This window comes from Quercus lobata, chromosome 12 (assembly GCF_001633185.2).
Source record: "Quercus lobata isolate SW786 chromosome 12, ValleyOak3.0 Primary Assembly, whole genome shotgun sequence".
NCBI lineage: Eukaryota > Viridiplantae > Streptophyta > Magnoliopsida > Fagales > Fagaceae > Quercus > Quercus lobata.
The window spans coordinates 4,315,805-4,340,200 of NC_044915.1; the positions used below are offsets into that span (position 1 = coordinate 4,315,805).

At 35.1% G+C, this 24,396-nt stretch overlaps 2 protein-coding genes across 2 annotated transcripts; one reads left to right on the forward strand and one right to left on the reverse strand.

The window, feature by feature from the left end:
- On the reverse strand, positions 1-6,093 carry LOC115972531 (protein ABCI7, chloroplastic-like). The gene is made up of 3 exons (XM_031092855.1): positions 6,052-6,093; positions 623-882; positions 1-320 (listed from the first exon to the last, which is right to left on the reverse strand). The coding sequence occupies exons 1-3, from the start codon at positions 6,076-6,078 to the stop codon at positions 224-226; spliced, it is 384 nt and encodes a 127-aa protein (XP_030948715.1). The 5' UTR covers positions 6,079-6,093; the 3' UTR covers positions 1-223.
- Positions 6,094-8,430: 2,337 nt separating this feature from the next.
- On the forward strand, positions 8,431-10,055 carry LOC115970773 (F-box protein CPR1-like). Its single transcript, XM_031090374.1, has 2 exons — positions 8,431-9,687; positions 9,924-10,055. Exons 1-2 carry the CDS (start codon positions 8,497-8,499, stop codon positions 9,927-9,929), a joined length of 1,197 nt encoding a protein of 398 aa, XP_030946234.1. The 5' UTR covers positions 8,431-8,496; the 3' UTR covers positions 9,930-10,055.
- Positions 10,056-24,396: the final 14,341 nt, after the last annotated feature.

A 24,396-nucleotide genomic window follows, 5' to 3' on the forward strand; every position in this document is an offset into this window, starting at 1 on the left:
TCTCTCATTATGAGGATCCTTTAAGTGTAGGATCCAGCAATTCTCTAATATGACTCTCAACTTCCTTTCTGACAGGGTTAGGCAGCCGTTCTACCACCTCGGCTCCAAACGAGAAGAGAAGAGCTTTTCTCTAAGTTGATGCCACGTGCCAAGAAGTAGAAGAGTTGGCTTTCTTCTAAGTCACTTATTGCAGCTCCATGGGAACATTTGACATCATCAGCAATTATTTGGAGATTGGGGTTTGATTGATATTCACAGTTGCACGAGGTTCAAGGAGCAGGCTCCTTGTTAATTGTCCTGCATCTGTCTGTTGTGCATATCTGCGTGATACAACAAGAATAAAATTGATATATAGCATGCATGCGTAACTCTAATTTTATTGACTCCACATATTAGCCTGTATCTATCAGCAAGCAACTGATAATTGGATATGAAAGCATTAGATCATACATGAATTGAATCACAAAGCTACTCCAGTCAGTAACATAATTAGCTGTTATTTTAGTGTCAACTTCAATTTAAAAAAAGAAAAAAGAACAGCAACTATGCATATAGCAGCAACAATTATGTGAAAAAAAAAAAAACTCATTATAATTTAAGTAATCATTTAAAACAGAATTACCTGTTGACTTTTATATTCCCATCAAATACAGCTTGTCCTTGAGAATGAGCCACAATGCACTTGTGAAGTTGTCGAGAATAACCTCGTGGATGGTCCATGACTAGTCTACTATGTAGATCTTGTGTTTGATCACTGGCAGACAAATGCAACGATGATAACTCAGTCACTGTCTCTGGGCCCAATTGCTGAATATGGACATTGTGTCGGCTCAATTTTCCACCACTGCTCACCCCTACAAGCTCATATGTACTAGCTGCTTCCTGTAAACAATCAACTTAGAATTACCGATCTACCATTGCTGGAGAAATTAAATCGTACATAATTTTTATAAGAGATACATATAATGGGCTTAACAAATTGACAGACTTGTGACATAACCAGTAGATATTTACAAAGGTTAGGAACTCGTTGTTCAAGTAACACCCTACAGAGAAATTCATAAACATGAAGTCTACCAAGATTAGAATGCAAAATATCTAGCAAGCATTAAATAAAATATTAATACAAGTTGCTGAAATACTTCCTTTTTATTTATTTATTTATGAATGACCATAAACTTTAATAAATCACAACAATCCATACAACAATCAGTTAATAGGCAAAGCCACAAAAACTGCAGGAACACAGCTACATACAAGCAAAAAACAAACAAAAATACAAGCCAGCAAAAAAAAACTAAAACCAGGGCCAGCCTATAGCAAAATCTGCCCCACCTACCCTTTTCACACTGAGCAAGGAATGCCCCACAAGTTGCAAAGAATTTTGTTCTGTAAGCAGCATGTAAACTTCCTGCAGTAACCAATCCTGGCCTTTACATCCCATTTGAAAGCATGAATATCTCAACTGGAACTTCCTTCTCCCGTAATAATTGGTTGGCGGGTCAAGTCATGGGTTCAAGGCCCACTGGATGCGTGTATCTTACCAATTTGGAGGAGAAAAAAAATGCTTTCTTAGTCATGATGATTTTATTAAATATTCTCACATTTCTTTGGAACCAAATTATATTGCAGCAGCCCAAGCAACTTAGCAGATTACAGATTTTAGAAACTTTCCATTCAAGCCCAAACACCCCATTGAAGGGTTTCAGACCATGTCTGCCTTCTTAACCAAAGAATCCTTCAATCTGGAGCCATATCCTCATGGGGAAAGGGCATTCAAAGAAGATGTGATCCCTGGTTTCTACACAGCCCCTACAGAAAGCACACATATAGTCTCCTTGATAACCCCATTTCAATAGTCTATCCAAGGCAGTCAATCTATCTTTGATAGGTAACCAGCAGATAAAAGAATGTCTTGGTATATTAGATGAATGCAAAACCAACCTCCATCAACTGGGAGCTTAGATCTTATTGCCTCCCAGGTTTTAGCACAACTAAAAATACCAGACCTAGCAGCAGACAACTCCACAGAATCTTTCTTAGCAAGACTAACCTGGAGCTTCGGCCTGAATCTCAACTAAAGCATTAGACCTTGCACGCATCCAGCATCATATATAATTCAAAAATCATGCTAGGAAGCAAGGGGCCATCCTCCTTGCCCAATTTTATGCTTTAGAAACTGCCTAGCAAGATTTCTAAGTCCATAAGCAGACTCCTCCATACCCATGTAGCATCTCGTGGAAAATTTATATTTTATAGCCCAATATTCTTGTGGAGTATATTATGCTAAAATCCTATTATGCTCATGAAATAAAATATTATGTGTCCAAAAGCACATTTGATGTAATGGAAAAACACTAATAACTCTAAAACAAACAAACACACAAGTATAAACCAGAGATTGACAAAAGTACACATTCGCAAATGCACATGCACATGAGACGATATGAAATAAAGAAAGGTGCACAATCAACTACGTGATCTTACAAACTTTGTTGGAAGATATGCCCAAGTCATGTGTGGTCAGTCCTATCATGATCTAGGAAATCAAGCCAAAAGTCACTGTTGAAACCTACATCTACATGTTTTTTTTTTAATAAATATCAACCGTATCCACATATGTGGAGGTGCGCGCTTTCAAAACCTATATCCGCATAGCATAGTTATTTTTTACAAAATCAACTCCAGGGTTGTTTCATAAATATCAACTGCACTAAAAATGAGACAGCGGAGGAAATGAAGTGGATGCAAATTTTCTTAAACCAGAGCTGAATACTTGTAGTAGCATTTCCCTAGTAGTCCCTATAACAGGCTAAAGTTTAAGCTTTTAAATCTTTTGCAATAAGACATGTTAAATAGCCCACATAATCACTAGTAGAACTGAGCACAGCAGATTGGGAATTCATTGCAAATTCAATCCAAGAAAAAGATGAGATGAAAGAAGACGCTATTTTCAACTAAAAAGGACAAAGTTTATGATGCAGGTACCAATTTCTCACAGTTGCACCCAGATCTCTTAAAAGCACAAAATGGAAGCAACCCAAAAAAGAGGCTTCAATGGTTTGGGATGTATGATAGACCTCGAACCCTTCAACCAAAAAAAGAAAAAGAAAAACAATACACAATTTAGCCATCCAAATTCAAGAGATTCCACTTGAGAAATATATTACAAGAACAAGCTCCCAGGAATATATTTTTTCAGAGATCTCAAAAGAACAGGTTTTACATGAGCTTAGGAAATAGGAACCCTCTGATGTAACTGTTGCTTCTGTTGCATCACCTTCAGGCAAGATAGATTGAACTCTCTAAAACATTTCCCCACTTTTCTTATACATATTTTTTGATAATTCAATAGATATAATGACAGAGGGGGGATTCAAAACTTAGATATATCCGTTGGAAACCTTGACCCTTTTTTCTTATACTTGAGTAAAGTATTATTGTATATCTTATATTTCTGTATTGTACATTTGTTCCAAAAGTTCTACTGCTTCAATTTGTTCTTCTCATTATTATAGATTTTAACATTCCCATTTTGCAATTTTGAATATCCGAAGCACCTCAATTATTTATCTAGTTACAAACTGCATATCAAATGATGAGTCATCTTGAAGTTCAGTACTAGCCTAATACTGAGTCCAATACCAACGCTAAACAAAAAGCCATTGCTTGGAATCTAACAACATATAATAGCTTAGTACCTTATAAATCCCTCGCGATAGTAATAATTTATAGGGATTCCTCCTGAATCTTTTATTGTATTTTATTTTATTTTTTAATTTGAAAATTTCAATCAATTAAATCAAAGTAGCATGCTAGCTACAAGAAACCACCTATTTCTTTTCTCCCAAATTATTCACAGAAGCAAATATGAGGAGGCCTATGAATCCTTGAAAGAAGAAAGTATCAGCTATATCAATATAACCCAATTAGCCATGGAGAAGAAAGAGGACAACAGGGTGAAGAAGAAAGACGCAATGAGGTCTATAGCTTGCAGCTTTAAGAAAGAAATAATCTACATATATATATATATATATATATATATAATCCGTAGTCCAAACTAGTGCTCAGTTGTAATAGGAGTAGAAATTGTATCCCTGCTTAATTTTATCCGTGTCTGAATAGTTGAAGTGCTAAAGTTTTGTGTCCCCTATTGTGTGGGGTTGTGAGTTGGTGAAACTTCAAATATGCTTGTCACCCATTTGATGAAAGTACCAAAACAGAATAAAGGCCAAAATTGGTCTCTAACTTTAGCTCATGAGCAATTTTACTTCTTGGCAAACTTAGAGCGATTGCTTGTAATCCCCAAAAATTTAAGGTGATCAGTTTTAGCCCCTAACAAACTCAAACTGATCGCTTTTAGTTTCCGTAAAGTGATGATGTGTCAGTTTTTAATTTGACCACATCATCTAAGTACTAAAACCCAATCACTATAAACTCTAGGAACTAAATTTGCTCATAGGTTGAATTTTAGGGACAAGGAGTATATTTAAGCCAAGAATAAAAGAAATGAGAATAAAATATGTGCTCGCATGCACCCCCCTCGTCCTTCGAACTGGTTTATTCAGTGGAAATGAGACTGATTTGGCAAGCCCTTAAATTCCTAAATTGGTGAAACTATTTATTATTGTTCAGGTTTTTGTCTTTATTGAAGATAACCTATTTTCTTAAATTTGGGTGTTCTTTTTGATTGAAAACAAACTCAGTGAAGGAGAATTTTCGGAGGCTAGGACATGGAGAGGCATTGTTGAAAGCAGCAATTCAAAAATGTAGAACCAGAAATGTTCACCGTATAACACTTCATGTTGATCCGTTGAGGACTTCTGCTATGAATCTTTACAAGAAATATGGTTTCCAAGTTGATAATTTGATAGAAGGTTACTACTCTTCTGATAGAAATGCCTATAGAATGTATTTGGATTTTGATGCTGATTAGTGAAATAGAGATCAAAACCTGGTCCAAAGTTTTGCAGCAATTTTCTTAATTTAATATTTTGTAGCCCTTCAAAAAAAAAAAAAAAAAACATTTAGTAGCCGCATTTTGAGATTGCTGAACAGGATCATTCAATGAATATCAATGCGATATTGAAGGTTGTGTGATGTGATGAGAAGTGTCGGATAAATGAAGTAAATACTCTGTTTTCTGTAACTGTAGTTCTTATTGTCTTTAAGAAATCAATGTATTTGCCTGTCAACATGCATTCATGTTGCAAGCTTGGGCTTGCCTGCATAATGCAACTAGAAGTTTAGGTTAGCTTCTTGATTGCCCCCATTTTGTGCTTGTTTGTGTCCATGTGTGCAAAAGAAAAAAAAAAGGGTTGTTTGCTAGAAAATATGAACTCTTCATTTAGGGTGCTATACTCATGTCATACCGGTGTCATATCGGTATCGTACCTATCATGTCATGTTATAATTTTTCAAAAATTACTCATATCGCCGTGTCATACTTGTACCTGTATCCATGTCTGTGCTTCCTAGGTTATTTATTCTATAAACTCCTATGTCTTCATAATGGTCACATGACTTGCATATAGATCCCGAATTTTATGCTGCCTTGCTACCATTTTAGGAGCATGAAATCAGGTTCACTTGTGCAATTGATTAAAAAACACAAAAAGAACTCATGCTAATTTGTACATAACAATCGTATAGACTTTTTGTGAGCATTGAATTGTCTGTATACAAATATTTGAGCCGAGAAGTACTAGTGAATCCAAGATTTGTAAAATCTTAAAACAAGGCATTTTGATGAAAGGAAAAAGATATTCAGTGACAAGATTATCCAGTGTTTTGTCACTTTATGGATATCTTCTTAAGTGATGTGTTAATTACACAGGTGTAAAAGTTTAGCTCCTTGTTAAGCCACTCCAATTGAATATATCAGTGCATGTGCTATACATGTGCGCATGGTGTGTTTGCATAATAATTCCCCTTATGTTATGTTATGCATTTGCTGAAACATAGCTATCATGACTTCTGACAAGACTAATAGTTCCAAAACATAGACAATTTCATCGTCTTATTCTCACATAAAGTGCATTATTCGTCTACCTCAACACAAGAATAGCACGACTGCATATGTTGATAATTCACTTCCAGTAGTATTTCTTAGTTGAGAATTTGGGAAGTTCTTGTTCTTTTGCTAGGAACCTGAAGTAGATGGGGTTTGAGCAAAAGAAAAAATTTCAAGTTAACACAAGAAAATTTGTAGTTCTAGCCATACAAATTTGCTCATATTACCCTTGTCTAGGAGCATATGATGATAATCTTTTGGAAAAGTAGTCAGGATGTCATTTTATTGAGAACAATATAAGAAGATGATATGCAAGCAAAATGCATCTGAAATATTGTCCGGAATGAAATTGTATTATCACCGTACCTTTGGCTGTAGTTTGGCTAACAAATCAAGAACTCATCGGCTAAAAGATGGCATTCTTTGTCCAAAATAGTTTTTAGTAAAAATAGTGAAACAATAATTTCAATAAAAATATCAGATATTATAATAAATTTTGATGTTTTAATACTCCAGACTACAGCCGTGAAAACTCCACTCAAAACAGGCCTTATTAGTTTTAATTTAGTTTGACATGTTGCTGCCCAAGATCGAACAAGAGAACTTCAGTGTGTAAGACTGACGTGACAACCACTACACCACAACAACGTTGATGCTAGGTATAACCAATATGTTTAATTTATCAAGAGTAAGACTGGTTAAATAAACTGAAAATGAAAATATTCACTCAGACAAAAACACTTCGAAAAAACAGAAATTAAAATTTTTGTATAGAAGCGTGTAAAAATAATTTCTCTAAAAATAATTCCTTAAAATTCGGGAACCTTAAAATCATTAAAATTAAAAAAAAAAAAAAAAAAAAAAAACCTTAAACCTTAAAGTTAGATTTACCTCTTCATAATATGCAATGCAGAATAGATGTCGAAAAGGTTGACCAGAAAATACTTAAGAAAAAATATAATGCAAATGGGATCATAATAGGCAATGCAGCCGCTCTCTCTCTCTCACCGTGTGAATGTGATCCAATTCCTTAGGAAAATATATATATAAAAAAAAAATAATAAATAAAAGGAGTGGCTTGCAGCAGCTGACGGTGACAGAGGTAAATCCAACTTTTTCCATTTTTGTCCTATGCTGCAATGTAATTTTTTTTTTCTTTTTCTTTTTCTTTTTTTGAGTATGTATGATAAAGCGAATTTTAGTGAGTGTTTTGAGTATTTTGGCTAAAAATTGCAAAAAATTGAGTTTATTGTTATTATAACTACTGTTCAAAGTTATTTGGTAAAATGAGAAGAGAGACTGAATTTCGGCAACGTATAATGATAAAGCGAATTTTAGTGCGTATTTTGAGTCTTTTGGCTAAAAATTGCAAAAAAGGAGTTTATTGTTGTTATAGGTATTGTTCAAAGTTATTTGGTAAAATGAGAAGAGAGTTTGAATTTCGGTAACACCGCCGAAATTGCAAGAAAAAGCATAGAGAAAATTTCTTATCCTGCCTGTACTGCCCGAAATTGAAACCAATTGTGGCAATGCCATTGCCGAAAATGGGAGAGAAAAAAAGAATTGTGGCAACTAAGTTGACGAAAATGGAGGAAAAAAAAAAATTCTACGTTCACAACATTTTTCACAACAAATTACATGTGGTTAATTGTTATTGGTTTAAATTTGAACCTAACACTAAGATTATTTTTTTGCCCCAATAATAACAATCAGTAACAACATATTACTTAGGATTTGTTGTAAAAATGTTGTGGACGTATCATTTCTAAAAAAAAAAAAATGTGGTGCCGAAAGAGAAGGAAAAAAAAAAAGTGGCAAATTGTTTTGTGGCAATGGCATTGCCAAAATAGAGGAAAAAAAAAACAATTTGCCACTTTTTTTTTTTTCCTTCTATTTCGGCACCACAATTTTTTTTTAGAAATGATACATACGTCCACAACATTTTCACAACAAATCTTAAGTAGCAGGTTGTTACTGATTATTATTATTGAGGCAAAAAAGTAATCTTAGTGTTAGATTCAAATTTGAACCAATAACAACTAATCACCTGTAATTTGTTGTGAAAAATATTGTGAATGTAGCATTTTTTTTCCTCCATTTTCGGCAACTTAGTTGCCATAATTCTTTTTCTTTTTTTTCTCCCATTTTTGGCAATGCCATTGCCACAGTTGGTTTTCATTTCGGGCAATTTTTCTCTCCCCTGACCCATTGTACTTTTTCTTGCCATTTCAGTAACACCGTTGTTGAAATTCAGTCTCTCCCCTCATTTTGTCAAATAACTTTAAACAGTACTTATAACAACAATAAACTCCCTTTTTTTTTCTTTTTTTTTTTCCAATTTTTAGCCAAAAGAATCCATACTAAACAGACCCGAAATTTGAAATTTGAAATCTGGTTTTTACCATAAAAAAAAAAAAAAAAAAAATTGAAATCGGGAAATAGCAATCCCTAACCACAAAGCTCATCATCACCATTGTCACCGCATGATGTCGCATCTTCTGGTAGAGATAATCACCGAGATACTATCCCAATTACCAGTGAAATCACTCTTATGCTTCTTCTGCGTTTCCAAGTCATGGTACGCCCTAATCAAGCATCTAGATTTCATCAAGTTACATCTCCACCGCTCCATCGAGACTAATAGAGATCGCACCCTCATTCTCGAGAAAGTCACTGATGGTTTGCCTCATTATTGCTACTCCGTCCATTTCCCAACCGAGAATCACTTCGACAAGGCCTTCAAACTTTATCAGCCACTATACCGTCGAGGTAAGCTAGTTAGCATTTTAGACTGTTGCCACAGTTTGGTTTGCATTCATCACTTTACCCTTGAAATTCATCACTGTACCGATGAAATTGCGATTTGGAATCCATTGATCCAAAAGTACAGGATATTGCCACCGGAACCAATGTCGAAACCTTCTGGTTTAAACTTTTCTAAATATAACGAAATAGCATTTGGGTACGACCTGTGTAATGATGACTATAAGGTGTTAAGGGTTATAGCTTTTTATAACAGAGGTCAGCCTCTAAAGGAGTTTGAAGTGAAGGTATATAGTCTTAGGTGGCATTCTTGGAGAAAGATTGAAGAACAATGGCCAAAAAAGGAATGCACAGTATCTTCTAATTCGGTGTCGTTGAATGGAGCGTTGCATTGGTCAATAGCTGAGGATACTCCATATGATATGGATATTCCGCTGCGTGCAGAGTGCCTTCTTGCGTTTGATCTTGCCACCGAGAAATTTTTGGTCTTTAAAACATCGGTTCAACGAGAAGTTGAGTTGGGGACATGTTTGGAAGTGTTGAAAGGACAACTCTGTTTTATTGTAACTCCTGATCTGGGGGCTGAAATAGATGTTTGGTTGATGAAAGAATATGGGGAAGCAAGTTCTTGGACTCAGATTTGTAAAATTGAGCGAGGTTCGGTGCCTTGGACTTTCAAATATTGCAAACCTTTAATGTTTTCAAAGAATGAGAAGAAAATTTTATTGGAGATGCGCCGGCATAACCTAACAAAACTTGTTTGGTATGAAATAGAGAAGAATAGGTGCGAGGGGGTTGAGATTCAGAATTTGCCACATTGGTTTAGGACAGCAACTTGTGTTGGGAGTCTTCTTCTGCTTGATGGTGATAATGTGATTGATCCCGACAAAGCAGAGGAACAGGAGGAAGAGGTAAAATGATAAGAGTTCGATGAATTTGTTTTTGTTAACTTAATTGTTGGTGTTAGTATTGGTGTCATCATTTTAGGTTGTATAACTATCTTGACGACCAGTTGTGGGTATTGTTAAAGTGTAAGTTAAGTTGTGTTGTGAATAATGTAGATGCATTATGTAATCTTCAGGAGAATTTTGTTTTACGCATTCTGTGTACATGAGGTATTTAACACGTTGGTCTTTGTTTTTACCAGGAATGAAAGCCCATCAGAGGATCCTAATCCTAACCTGTTAGGGAAAACAGTAGATGAAAATGAAAAGCAAGAAGGATAAAAGATGATTGTAAAATCTACTTGAATCTTTCAAAAGTAATAAATACTGTCCAATTTGTCAATTTGTTCTGTTGTTCAGACAAACTTTATCATTTTTACCCTTATCTAACAAAAGTTAGATTGTTTGTGTCTTCAATCATATTCGTAGATACTTTGTTTGCGTCTGGTCGATTGTGTTAGTTTGGCCTCTTAAGGTTGAGTATGTAATGGAATCAATCATTGCATTATGGGTTTCTATAAGATGTTAGATCATGTTGGATTCCTTGTTTTTTGCCTCTGGCATTTAAGGTTCTAGTTGTGCCTGAATGGGATGACTTGGGAGCTTCAGTTCATTCTATGCTGGTGGAAGAATTTTTGAAGAATGACTCATGAACTTTTATTTTTTCATTTTAAATGTTTGGGAAGCTTGAGCACTTTTCAAGAATTGCAATTATCTGCTCAAGGTGGTGCCTTAGGCCAATGCTATTCGCCTTTGGGCAAGTGGCATCTCTTATAAGTACAGAAGTGGTAGGTGATTTCATTGATTTTTTTGGTCTCTAAATAGTCAAATCTAGCAATATTTCTAAATTTTAAGAGTAATATAATGACAATAATATATAGTGACATGTGGTCATGCAAAATAACCAGAAATATATTTAGTAAATTGGTAGTGAAATCATAAAGTTATGGAAAACTTATGTCAATCCTTTTTAGATATATCTTATTGAGGGAATTTATTGAAGAGAATGTAACATGGTGTTTCTGGCTTTAAACTCAATGCATCAACTTTCTTTAGTGAATTTTTTGTATATATTTATTATTGGGTGTTATTGAGTTGTATATATGCTTTGTTCTTTAATGACCTTCTGATCATATATTTTCTTTATGCACATGAGTACCCTTGCAAATAATGATAGGAATATAGGATGTGTCCAAGTTTCATAAATTTTTCAGGCTAAGAATGTAAGCGGAGCTATTAATGTCTTTGGTTCTATTTTTCCTTTTATTTGTTGAAATACCTTCTTGTTGCAGCATAGTTCTTATGTTTCAATGTGTGGATATTGATTATTTTCATTTTTTATTTTTTTGCTGGTGTTTCTTTTTTATGCTAATATCCCCTCATATCTTTACAACATGCTGGATACGACTTTTGGTTTTATAAAGAACTTGCTAGAGTGTTCTGGTTGAGGAATGAGAAAGGCTACCTATTGTTTGCCAGTAGCATGGCATGTATCTTCAAATCTCTTCAGTCTTAGTTTCTTTGTCGGGTTTGTTGTTCCCTGTCACCAAATTCGACTTTTAATCATGTAGTGTAGTTATAGCTTACATGCTTTTGCAACTCTTATAACTTCCCCTTCTTCAGAATGGTTCAAAACTGATTTCAATGCTGCTTGATATAAATGGAGGATGAATGTGCCCTGTACTGCTAGAAGTCATTTGGATAGAACTTAGAAGTAGGTCTTTGGGTAGAGGCTCAAGTTTTTGATGTGAAAACTGCCATGTTTACAACTTTGACATCCTAGTACAGTGTAAGGAAACTTCTTATAAAAAACATGTCTAACTGCTATTTTTCCTTTTTTATTTTTAATAATGTTTGCCTTGTTGGATGACCAGTTTTGGTTAATTTATCTATTCATCTTGTTTTAGGACAACAGAAAACCAATTGATGCAATTAACATTTTTAACATATACTATACTTTTTTTGGTCATACAAAATGTTGATTATTGAACTCTAATTCATATATTTAAGTGTCCAAACTCGCTTCCTAATGGGAGTTTGTAATCACCATATGTTCAATTATGATTCTCAACTATTGCAGGGCATTGTAGTTCAATGATTGTGCTGGGGGGTTTATAGGTTGGTGTATTGTTCACCGTTGCTTGTTTCAATAACACATTGGTTTCACATGTTCTGGATGTATGGAAATTGTGATTTCAACTTCCTTTTGAAATGGAAATGGCTGCAACTAGTTTTTTCTGAAACTCAACATTGGACTATGGTGTTTACTGTTGAAATTTTGCAGAACACAATTCAATAGAAGAATGTATTTCGTTTGTTGTTGCTACACTCGGTAAGGAGTATTTGGGAAGTCATGATGATAATTGCTTGTACTCAAAAATAGATATAACCATATTCAAATGAGAAATGTGAGTGCAAAGATGATTACACGTGTCATTCAACCATTTTTGGAATAAGTTGGGAGGTTGAATGTATCATCCAACCATTTCATACACTATTGATGTTAGTAGTGTGTAAAATGTCATATCATTCAAAATTTAAAATCATATAACATTGAATACACTTTTAAATTTGTAATATTTAATTTATATTATGAAATTGATTCATTACAATTGGAAACAGGACCCTAATATGTTGTTGAATAAATAGTTTTTGATTTCAAAGCTATGGTAACCTCTTGTCTAAGGAAGTTGTTAAATTTTTTAGTTGGCAAATTACATGATAATGTAATAATTCATTAGTTGAGTCATTTAATGTTCAAGATTGAAGTGTGAAAATGCCAACTCAAAGAAGGTACACTTCGTATAGATTTTTACTGTCATTCAATCATTTCTCTATCAATAGAAATGTCCATATTTTGATAAAGGCTCAATCAATCAAAAATCAGGTTTGACTTGTTTTAATTTTCTAAATTCGATCATTGGCTAGAATTTTGTACCCTACTTTTATATCTTATAAAAGGCAACTTATACACGACTTCAATTGGGATTTGATTTTGAAGGCTATTGCCATGCACTTAAATTAGGGGTGTCAATGTTTAACTCAACCCGTGAAACACGACACGAACCCGATATAGGTTTTTGCAAGTTAGAGTTGGGCCTTAACAGGTTTGGGTCATAAACGGGTTAACCTGAAAGCGACACGATAAGAAATGAGGCATAACAGAGTCACTTGTGTGACCCACAATAGACACGTTTGACAAGTTAATTTATTTTTGTCAACCCGAAATGACTCATTTAACACTACCCGTTTAACTCGAATAACAAATAAATATTCATTTTATTTTAGACTTGTCAAATACCTTTTATATCCAACCAATATTTTAAACTTTAAAAAAAAAAGTAAATAATTACAAAAACTTACAAAGGATAGAACCGGAAATTGAATTTTTACAAACCTTAGATCTCTAAACCATACTATAAGGGCCAGAAAGACTGGCAGCCCAAGCCCACTTAGAAGAGTAACTGGTTCAGTTCAACCTTGGCCCAAAATAAGGGTTGTCAATGGGCCGAGTTGGGCCAGCCCAGCCTATTTTTACTTGGGCCATGGGCATAATTGGCTGGACATAATGGGCTATTAACTAGTTAACGAGTCAGGTTGGGCCGAAAGAGAAAACCTCAACCTATGACCTTACCCATGGGCAATGCCCATTTTGCCTGCGAGCTAAGCTATCGGGTTAGGCCTAATGGGCTACCCATGGGCTTGTGTTAGCATATTTTTTTATTATTTTTATAAGGAAAGAATCAATTTTTTATAAGAAAATAATCAATCTATTTTTTTAAAGGAAAGAATTAAAGAATTTAATACTTAATTACAAATTTTTTTACAGCCAAATCTATTTAATTTTTTGTTTTGTTGATGGAAACCTATAGTTTTTTTATTTTTTATTAAGGCTTAAAATAGTTTTTTATTTTTATCTTTAATGAAAAAAGATGTCAAATGGTTAATTCAAATTTGTTAGACTACTAGAAAAATATATATTTAATAAACTAAGTTTAGCACAATTACTTTGAGTATCGTAGTGGTTAAGGGAGTTTTCTTAAGAAATTCCTCTATAATATCTCAAGATCAATCCTTCATACACTTCCTATATATTTTTGTTATGAATTATGAGTTATTGGGTTAAGCCAACGGGTTAGGCCAACGGGTTGGGCAACAAGTTAAGCTACTGGGCTAGCCCACCGAGTACCCGTGGGCATTAAAACTAGCCCACGGCCTCACCCACTAGGCAATGGACTACCTATGGGCCTCAATAACAACGGGCCGAGCCGCCTATTAGCCCGGTGGGCCGTCGAGTTTCTAGATTGGGCTGTGGGCCATGGGCTATTTGATGACCTTTAGCCCAAAACAATAAATTTGTAAGGGAGGGAAACAAACAACAAGAGGGGGACTCAGCACAAGGATGAAAACAAGGAAGAAAAGGATGATATTATTAAATAGATGAGCTAATTTCTTAATACAAGCTAGCCCAAGGAGGCCAAAGTAATACAAAAAATGTTACTGTTCATTCTCTTCTCTAAGTGTTCTTCTTGTTTCTTTTCTATCTCTTGATACTTGTCTCTCGATCTCTTTCTCTGTAAACCCTATTTTTCTTATATACTCCTCCCTTTCTCACATCTTGACCTCCCATCTTTACCTAACAAATATCTCCTCCTGACACTTGTCTCTTTTTACATCTGAAGAAGGTGGTAGAAGGAGTTTGCTTAGTTGTGATCTACACTGTTCAGGTCACTTTCTCATCAATGCAGCTGATAAAGTTGTTGTCCACCATTTAATGCAAAGGCAACAGGCTACTCCAAACTGGAAACTTCCCCTATTATCACTGATTCTCTCTCTTTAGACCCCTCTTCCCAACTAGAATGCCTCAAAGTCCTTTGTCTCATCCTTTCCTCTCCTTGGGCGAATTTCCTTCTCGGACCCGTGATATCCCCCCATCAGCACTACAACTCTTCAACTTCATTCTCGGTCCTTAGGTACCCACACCTACAAACCCTAAATCCCTAAATCTTCTTATATTTTTGTAAAGAACTTATTTTTAAATGGATGTTATATATTTGTTAAACTAAAATATTTTGAATGTGAGTTAAAGACTTGAAGTGTATACACTACTTTTAGGATGTAAAAAAATTTATTTCTAAATAGATGTTATATTTATTATTAAGCATGTTGAAATGGATTGTGTCACATCCGTGTCAACCCCAACACAACCCATTTATTAAGTGTGTCAAGTGGATTGGGTCAGGTTAACCTACCTTATTAACAAGTTGGGTTAGGGTTAAAAGATCATGACCATGGTTGTCAAAATCGCAATTCGGATCATAAAATCACACAATTTTACAATCCCACCTCACCAAAAAGTTTAAAATCGTAGCAGAATCGCAAAAATGGTAGGATCATATGTAAGATCGTATAGGATCGTAGGATCGTATGGGATCCTACCGATCTTACAATTTGGATTGATTTTTTTTTTTTTAATTTTTTTTAAGTGGGATTCATTTTGGTAAGATAATCCACCTAAACCCATAAGCCCAACGAGTTATCAGAAGCCCAATAATGAACTGAAGTCCCAAATTTACCCCTATGTCAACATAAAATCTCCAAAAAAACCTTAGGGATTTCGATGATTACGCCATGAATGTTGATACTAGGAAGGATATAGATGATGAAATAGGATATGACAATGACAATGATTAGATTAGAAGAACCTTAGAATGGGAATTCTTCTTTTGGATTTCATATTTGTAATTAGCTAGTTTACCTTAGATTGAGAATTCTCTTTTGGATTACATATTGTAAATTTGTAGTTAGCTAGTTTTTATATGCTAACTAACCTAACTTATTTTGGATTTGGAACTTAGAATTTGGAAAACATTTTCCATATGTGTAGATAATATTTTGATACTTAGTTGCTAATTAAACATGTATTGAACTTTTTAGATACATTATGTCAAGAGTTAAATATATTTTGTTTTGTTAAAATGACATAAGAACGATGTAATGCGTGCAAATTACATTTTATGATGCAATTTTTTTTTTAATAGATGGATTCATATTTTAAGTGATTATATAACATACAAAGTCACTATCAATAGGTTTTTTGCTTAAAATTTGAAAATAGGTAGGATCTTACGATCCACGATCCGATCCTACGATCCACGATCCGATCCTACACAACACGAACCCGACACGCTAACCCGAATTAACACTCATAACTTAAATTAGGGAATATCATAATATATTTATTAGCTTAAAATTTTCCGTTTATACACAACTTCAGTTGAAATTTTGAAAGCTATTGTCCTGCACCTAAATTAGAGAATATCACAAATTCATAATACGTGTTATTATAACTTTTCCCAATAATTTATATTTTTAGACCACTTAAGAAACTCGAGAGAGGATATGAGGATAAACAATTATAGAATTTCTCTTAAGAAATTGTTTACATCTATATAATTAAACTAATTTACATCCATATTTATATACGATGAGAGTTTCAAGTGCTAAATAAATGCAATGTATAAACTCTAACCGTTCTAATAACAATGATGAGAAATTGCTTCCTAAAAGAACAAAAACAAAACAATGATTAAAAGAGCTTTTAAAAGAAGAACATTATAAATTGCTTCCACAAGAACAATTAATTCCTAAAAAACCGCACATCTTTAGCGTGATGGTCACTACGTAGGTATTAAGTTCTTGTGGGGTAGGAGGTAAAGGCCGGATTCAAGTCTCCAAGAGGAAACTTTACACATATATACACTTAGATTAGACTATACTAGAAAATAAGCAGCACAAAACAAAATAAAATCAGTACTAACAGGAACTCTAGGGCAAAAAACTCTGGGGCAAAAAAAAAAAAACAAAATTCCAGCTATAGAGACATGACTATAAAAAGATAAAGAGAAAGGACAACCCCTTCCTTCTTTAAAGCCGTCTTATTCACAAATTGATGCCTAAAACTTCACACTAACATATACACTTTTTAACTTAAAGGGGGGAGAGGGTGCTTTGGAACAGCTTGTACACCAAAAATTTATTTGATGATCTTTCGAAAATTCCAACCATGCCACAACCAGAAATTGCCTACTAGGGGACACCAACTTATTAATTACCAAATCAGCTTCCAAATTTTCCAAGCATCCCAAGTCAAAAAAGGAGATCTTGAAAGTTTCAGAAAAAGGTATAAAAACAGATTTAATGGGAGAGTCTAACTAATAGCAGCCAATTGTAGAAAATTCAATGATTTTGAGAGGCTGAGATAGCTTTTAGCTTAAGAAGCAAATTCACATTGCTGAATCAGAAACTACAAACTTCACATCCCTAAAAGAATTTAGCTTTGCAGGATCAGGTAGCTTTGATGAATCTCTTTCATTGAAACTTTATAAATGAAAATTGAATATTCAGAATGGTAGTGAAACTTTTACTTTAAAGTCAATAGGGGAAGGCAAAGTGTTATCAATCATGCAAGACATCCTAGTTCATCCAAAATAAGTGATTATGCTTATTTTCTAATATAACTGTTGAAGATTTTATGGTTAAGTATAGTGATCCATTTGCTTGTTAATTTTAAACAAGGTAGGTTAATAAGAAATAGATAGATAGATATGTTCTTGGTCTCCTGGCAATATGTTATCAATCATGCAAGACATCATACTTCATCCAAAAACTGGTGATCATGTTGAGAAAGAAAGTAGAGCTTACAAGTAAAGAATTTGTCCAAGCTTGACCGTACACTGAAAGGGCTTTGGGCCATTGAAATACAAGGGGAATTTGGACATCTTAGCCTCCATATTCTCCAGCGAAAGATAAGGATTTACATTGCACCAAGGCAAGTATCTCGCAGAATCTATAACACATAATTACTACAACTCTTCCACGAAACCCAAGTTTTATAAGAACACTAGGCTAGTAGGCAAAATAATAGAGAAAACCTCTTTAACAAACTTTATTAAAAAAACACACATAACATAAATAACCTCTCTATAAAGAGTATTTATAGGAATAAAATTTCTCTTAATCCTTTTAGGAAAAGAAATAATAAACCTATTTCTACATGAGAAAGGAAAAACAATTTAACTAGGAAAATAAAAACAATTAAAATCTCAATTCAACTAAGAAAAGGATTTTAATTCAAAGTGCTAATAGGAAAAGGAAAACAAGAAAAACTCTTTGTTCTTCATAATGTGATTTGCATTATCCTCCCTGAGTTGGAAGAAACTCGTCCTCAAGTTTGGAGTCTGGATTGGAATTCTCTCCTTGATATGGAACAAGATGCTTAGGGGCTGTTTGGATTTTGAGTTTCCATAACTCATAACTCTGTTTCCATAACTCATAACTCAAAAATGATGGGACCCATGACTGAGAAGTCTGTTGGGATTTTCATAACTCTGTTTCCAGTTTTTGTTTCCATCACTCAATTCTTTGATTTTTGAGTGATAAGTTATGGAAATTGAAAACACATTTTAGTTGTTTTCAGTTTTCATAACTCTGTTTCCAATGGCATTTTCATAAATATATTGACATGGTGGCCCCCATTTACTATGTCCTGTCTCATCCTTTAGACCATCTCTTTTCTTTCTTTTTTTTTCCCTCTTCCTCTTCTCTCCATACCCATCTGCCATTAACACAACCCATCCTTCAAACCATCTATTTTCCTCTATCTCATCACGAATTTTTTTTTTCTTTGTTGTAAGCTCTTTTTTTTTTCTTTTTTTTTTTTTTTTTTTTTTTTTTTTTTTCTACAGTTCTTCTTTCTCTTTTTTTTTTTTTTTTTTTTTTTGGTTCTTCATCACAAAATTTTTTAGTCTGAAGCTACACTCCATGACCGGGTAAGGATGGGTTTGGATTTGGATTTGGGGTTTCAAAATACCCACATGAATGGGTTTCAAAATACCCATTCCTTGAACACGACGGTTGGGGTTTCGGCGTGGTGTCCCAGCCGAGACCATGGAAGAAGATCTTGCAGTGGGCCGGGTCCTCATTCGCCACTTTTCAGATCCGATCCACCACATCATGGTGCTTATCCGCTTGTCATCGTCGTATCGGTTCTGTATCGACTCGTCATCGTTGTCGTCCTATCGTCGCTAGCTGAGGTGGAGGTGGAATTAGCTGTTTGATTGGCCGCATTTTATTGTTGTTGTTGTTGTTGTTTTTGTTATTGTGGTTGAAGCTGGGTTCAGGTTTGTTTTGTTGTTGTTATTGTTGTTGTTGTCGTTGTTGCTGTTTTTGTTATTGTGGTTGAAGTTGGGTTCGGGTTTGTGTTTTGGGAGAGTAACAGGGTTGAAGGAGGGGGAATGAGAAAAGAGAAAATGGTGGGGCCCATAAAATAGCTTTACTCTGACCAAGTGACAGGTATGGGGCCCATAAATAATTGAAAAATATTGAGTGATGACAAGTAAGTGATGGTGCCAAACGGGGTGGGATATTTTAAATGATGAGTGATGAGCGATGAAAAAAAAAATCCAAACAAGGCCTTAACATTGAAGACGTCAGATGTACGCATACGACTTGGAAGTTTCAACTGATAGGCATTAGGATTAATTTTCTCAAGAATCTCCAAATGACCAATCTTTCTAGCAGCTAGTTTGTTGTACTCTCCCACAGGAAAGCGATCTTTGATCAAAATTGCCCAAACAAAATCACCAATCTCAAATTCTACTACTCGACGTTTCTTGTCAGCGGCTTGTTTGTACTTATCAGAAGTCTCCTGTAAATGCTTAGCAATAGCCGTATGAATTTCTTGAATTTGTGTTATTAGATCCTCAGCTTTCACATTGACACGCTTCAAGTCAGGGATAGGAGCCAAATCAAGTGGTGCGCGTGGGTTGTAGCCATAAGTAATAACAAATGGGACTGAAGTTAGTGCTACGATTAACAGAACAGTTGTAAGCAAATTCTACTTGGTACAAGCGTTGATCCCATGATTTAAGATGATCACTCACCAAGCTCTGAAGTAAATTGCCCAAGGAACGGTTTACCTTGACCATCGGTTTGAGGATGATAGGCACTACTAAAATTAAGTGTGGTGTTGGCCAAACGCCATAAGCAACACCAGAAGTGACTATGAAAACGCACATCACAGTCTGAAACAATTGATTGTGGCAAGCCATGGAGGCGATAGACCTCTCTAAAGTAAAGTTGAGCGACATTAATTGCATCTAAGGTCTTCTTACAAGTAATAAAGTGGGCCATTTTGGAAAACCGGTCCACAACAACAAAAATTGAATCGTTACCTCGTTGTGTACGCGGTAATCCCAAGATAAAATCCATACTGACATGAATCCATGGCTGGTCTGGTATGGGAAGAGGCATATATAGGCCAACATTGGTTGTAGTGCCCTTGCAAACTTGACAAATACGACACCTCTCAACAAACTTAGTAATCTCCTTTCGCATGGTTCTCCAAAAATAAGTCTATCACAAGCTTCATGGTTTTATCACATCCTATATGGCCTTCATTATGTAGCTCTTGAATAACCCTTAAGCGTGGGCTACTATTAAGAATGCATAGTTGATTCCCTTTAAAAAGGAAATCATCGTGTATAAGGAAGTCGAACCGCTTTCTTGTCGCCACATCATTCATTATAGGGCCAAAGTATGGGTCACTAGAAAGCAACTCACGAAATAAATCACACCCCAGCACTTTGGTTTGCATTGTGATGAGCAAAGAGACTCGTCGACTAAGAGCATTTACCACTTTATTCAATGCTCCAGATTTATGCTTGATGACAAAAGAAAATTGTTGAATATAAGCATCCCAAACTACATGCCGAGATGAGAGCTTGTCTTGGCTATTGATATGCTTCAAAGCATCATGATCAGAATAGAGGACAAACTTATGATAGGCCAAATAAGAACTCCAATGCTTCAAAGCGCAAATTATTGCATAAAATTCCAAATCATAAGTGTTGTAATTCAATTTTGACCCACTCAACTTCTCACTAAAATAGGCCACTAGTTTGCCATTTTGACTAAGAACAGCTCCAATTCCAACCTTGGATGCATCACAATGTAACTCAAATGGTTGAGAGCAGGGCCGGCCCAACAAAATTTGGGGTCTAAGGCAAAAAATTTATATGAGGCATTTTTATATGTAAACATTAATTAAATAAAATTATATAATACTAATTAAATTAAGACTAATTTGATGTAAATACAAAAATTGATGAATAATATTAGCTAAACTAAGGTTAATTTCATATAGAACATTGAATATTATAGTTGAATAAAAAAGAACTTACTTTAACTTGGATATATGATTATGCATAGTTAAGTACAGTTGTAATCTAAATTTTAATTTTATTTATTCTTTTTATTGGTCTCCTATTTTAAAAACCTTGTTAGAAATGAAAAAGAAAAATACTCAAAATACTACAAAATGTTTACAATAAATGTGATTATGATTGTAATTGATTAATTTCAATAACTTAATTTATTTGTATTTGAATTTGAATTATTTTTTTATGTGTTCGGTGATATGTCAGTTAAATCTATAGTAAAATTTGTGGTATCTTTAGCATCACTTTTTTAAAAAAGTACCAATTATTTAAAAAATGTTATATTTTTTTAAAATTTTGGACCTTTTATTAAAGGAGATGGGCCTTTTTTTAAGTAGTAAAATTTTTTATTTGTTGTGGGGCCTTAGGCCTAGGCCTTGAGCCGGCACTGGTTGAGAGAAATTAGGAAGAGCTAGAATAGGTGTTGTAGTAAGTTTTTCCTTGATTTGATGAAACGCCTTTATGGCTTCAATAGTCCACAAAAACTTACTAGCCTTCATGTAATCTGTAATCAGTGCCATGATGGTGCTAAAATCAGGGATAAACCGCCGGTAGAATGACACCAACCCATGGAAACTGTGGACCTCATGAACTGTGGTTGGTATTGGCCATTGTTTAACAGCAGTAACCTTTGATTCATCAACTGATAATCCATCCTTAGACACCACATAACCAAGAAATAAAACACTATCTGTCATAAAAGAACATTTGGTTATGGCAGCATAAAATTTCTCCCTACTTAGAACTATGAGTACCTCTCGAAGATGTTGGAGATGTAAATCAATATTGGCACTATATATCAGGATATCATCAAAATAAACTACAACAAAATTTCCGATGAAGGGGTGAAAAATCTGGTTCATAATACACATGAAGGTGCTAGGAGCATTAGAAAGTCCGAATGGCATTACTAGCCACTCATATAACCCCTCACGTGTCTTGAATGCTGTCTTCCACTCATCACCAGGATGTACTCGAATTTGATGGTACCCACTTTTCAGATCTAGCTTAGAAAACACTGTAGCACCACTCAACTGATCAAGCAAGTCATCCAACCGAGGAATAGCTATATCAGACCGTAATTTTGTTGATGGCACAACTGTCTACGCACATTCAGCATGATCCATCCTTTTTGGGTGTGAGTAAGGCTGGCACGGCACAGAGACTAAGACTCTCTCTAATGTGCCCTTTTAACAATAAACCCTCTACTTGTCTTCTAAGTTCTTCATGCTCTTTTGGGCTCATGCGGCAGTGTGGGCGATTAGGTAGATTAGAACCTGGTACAAGATCAATTTGGTGTTGTATATCTCAGAGTGGCGGTAACCCCTCAGGTAGATCATTAGAAAATAAATTTGCAAATTCATCCAATAAAGATTTCACAACCTCTGGTACTACACTACCCTTTGAGCTCTCCTTTCCCAACAATACAAACACCAACCCAAATCAAACATCTCTTTAACAAATGCCCTTTTAGATAAGAGATTCTTACCCCCTCTCGAAGTTGGCTTAGGTTCAATTTCCTTACAAGGCAACAAACAGTTTTTGTGCTACCAAACATGAAACTGTATGTATTCTTCCTACCACTATGTTGAACCTCTCTATCATATTGCCATGGTCTACCAAGGAGAAGATGACATGCATCCATAACTACTGCATCACACCATGCATTACCCTTATATTTCAACCCAATAGAAAAAGAAACCAAGCAACGTTTAGATACAATTACCTCATTACCCTTTTTAAGCCAAGATAGTTTGTAAGGGTTAGGGTGCTTCTCTGTTGCTAATCCCAATTTTTGAACAGCCTCTTCTGATACCACATTCTCATAGCTTCTAGAATAAATAATAAGTCTACATACCTTGCCCCTCATAGTACATGTAGTTTGAAAGATATAGCTTCATGCCAATCCTCACCTTTAGGTTTGCGAGGTGTGAAACTTGCCCTTCTTGTAACTAACAAAGGGCCATCATCCCCTTGCACATACTCCTCTTCCTCTTCAACATCATTAACAGCTTCTTGTTCAAAGGTATTTAAATGATCATCAGTACATTCTTCACTCTCAATAAATAAACCCTTACCATACCGGCCACCGTTCTTGCAATCAACCATTCTATGCCTTGCCTTACCACACTTGAAACATCGAGGGTCAGAACTACTAGCTGCAATGCGGTTGGGTTGTGGATTAGCTTGATTAACTTAGCCTTTTCCTTGTGTAGATTGTGTAGTTGCACCATAAGGAGGAGCTACTGGTGGTAGTCGGTTGCCACTACTATTTGAAACCATATTAGTCCTCCTATTCATCGTCTTCTCTAAATGCAAAGCTCTCTGATGGGCTTCAGATACAGAAATTTGGTCAAATAAATTCAAAGTATCTTGAAATTATTGCCTCATGCCCCCAATATAACGTGAAACTAATTGATCTTCTGAATTTGCAATGTCAACTCTATCTACAAGTTGATAAAACTCTCGAGTATATTCATCTATAGATTGTGCACCTTGCCTAAGATTGTGCAGTTGTTGATATAATGTACGCATATAATTATGGGGCAAGAATGCAACATGCATATGTTTCAAATTTTTTTTCCCAAGGATTGATTTTAGATTTACCTTGGCAAATATGGCCTTGCTTTAATTGTTGCCACCATACAGCAGCACATCCTTTGAATTGGGTCGCCACCAAAGAAACTCTTTTGTCTTGTGACACCTCCTTAAACTCTAAAATTTCTTCAACTGTAGCAACCTAATCTAGAAATTCTTCAGGTTGTAAACAACCTTTGAACTTTGGAATATCTAATTTGAACCCAGATTCCCATTTGTTTGAATTGTATGAAACCAAGGGTTTCTCCCTCCTCCTTCTATGTCCAGCAAACGAATTTTCCATCTCATCCCCAACATTATAGTCTACCTCATCTTCCTCCACAAAATGTAGAGTTGGACTACGGTTTTGAGGCTAGTTAACAATGGCTAAGGCAGCAAGCTGCTCTTTCAACGCTCCAAACTGCTATTCCATTCGCTGAAAGCGTGCCTCTAGTTGCGTATTGCGTGCAATCTCATCGCGTTCACACTCGCCATCTACAGCAGCATGCCTTCCCCCCACGTGATCCTCGTGCCATGGTAGGAACCTAACTGTGCTTTGATACCAACTGATGTAGCGTAGACATGTAGAAGCAGAATCTATAACACATAATTACTACAATTCTTCCATGAAATCTAAGTTCTACAAGAATACTAGGTTAGTAGGCAAAATAATTGAGAAAACCTCTCTAACAAACTTTATTAAAAAAACACACATAACATAAACTAGCCTCTGAGTACACGCTCACGCGCATGCTTAGAGGCTTTTCTATTTTTTGGGTAAAGATTAATAGTTTGCATTTATTATAATTTGGGATTTCTA

What these genes read in the sequence shown, in the direction of transcription:
- LOC115972531 (XM_031092855.1), bottom strand. Translation starts at nt 6,078, where the DNA reads ATGCAGTCGTGCTATTCTTGTGTTGAG. An exon ending in CGTGCTATTCTTGTGTTGAG is followed by an intron (nt 883 to 6,051) that starts GTAGACGAATAA and finishes GATTGTTTACAG; the next exon opens with GAAGCAGCTAGTACATATGA. An exon ending in GGGAATATAAAAGTCAACAG is followed by an intron (nt 321 to 622) that starts GTAATTCTGTTT and finishes TGTATCACGCAG; the next exon opens with ATATGCACAACAGACAGATG.
- LOC115970773 (XM_031090374.1), top strand. Translation starts at nt 8,497, where the DNA reads ATGATGTCGCATCTTCTGGTAGAGATAATCACCGAGATACTATCCCAA.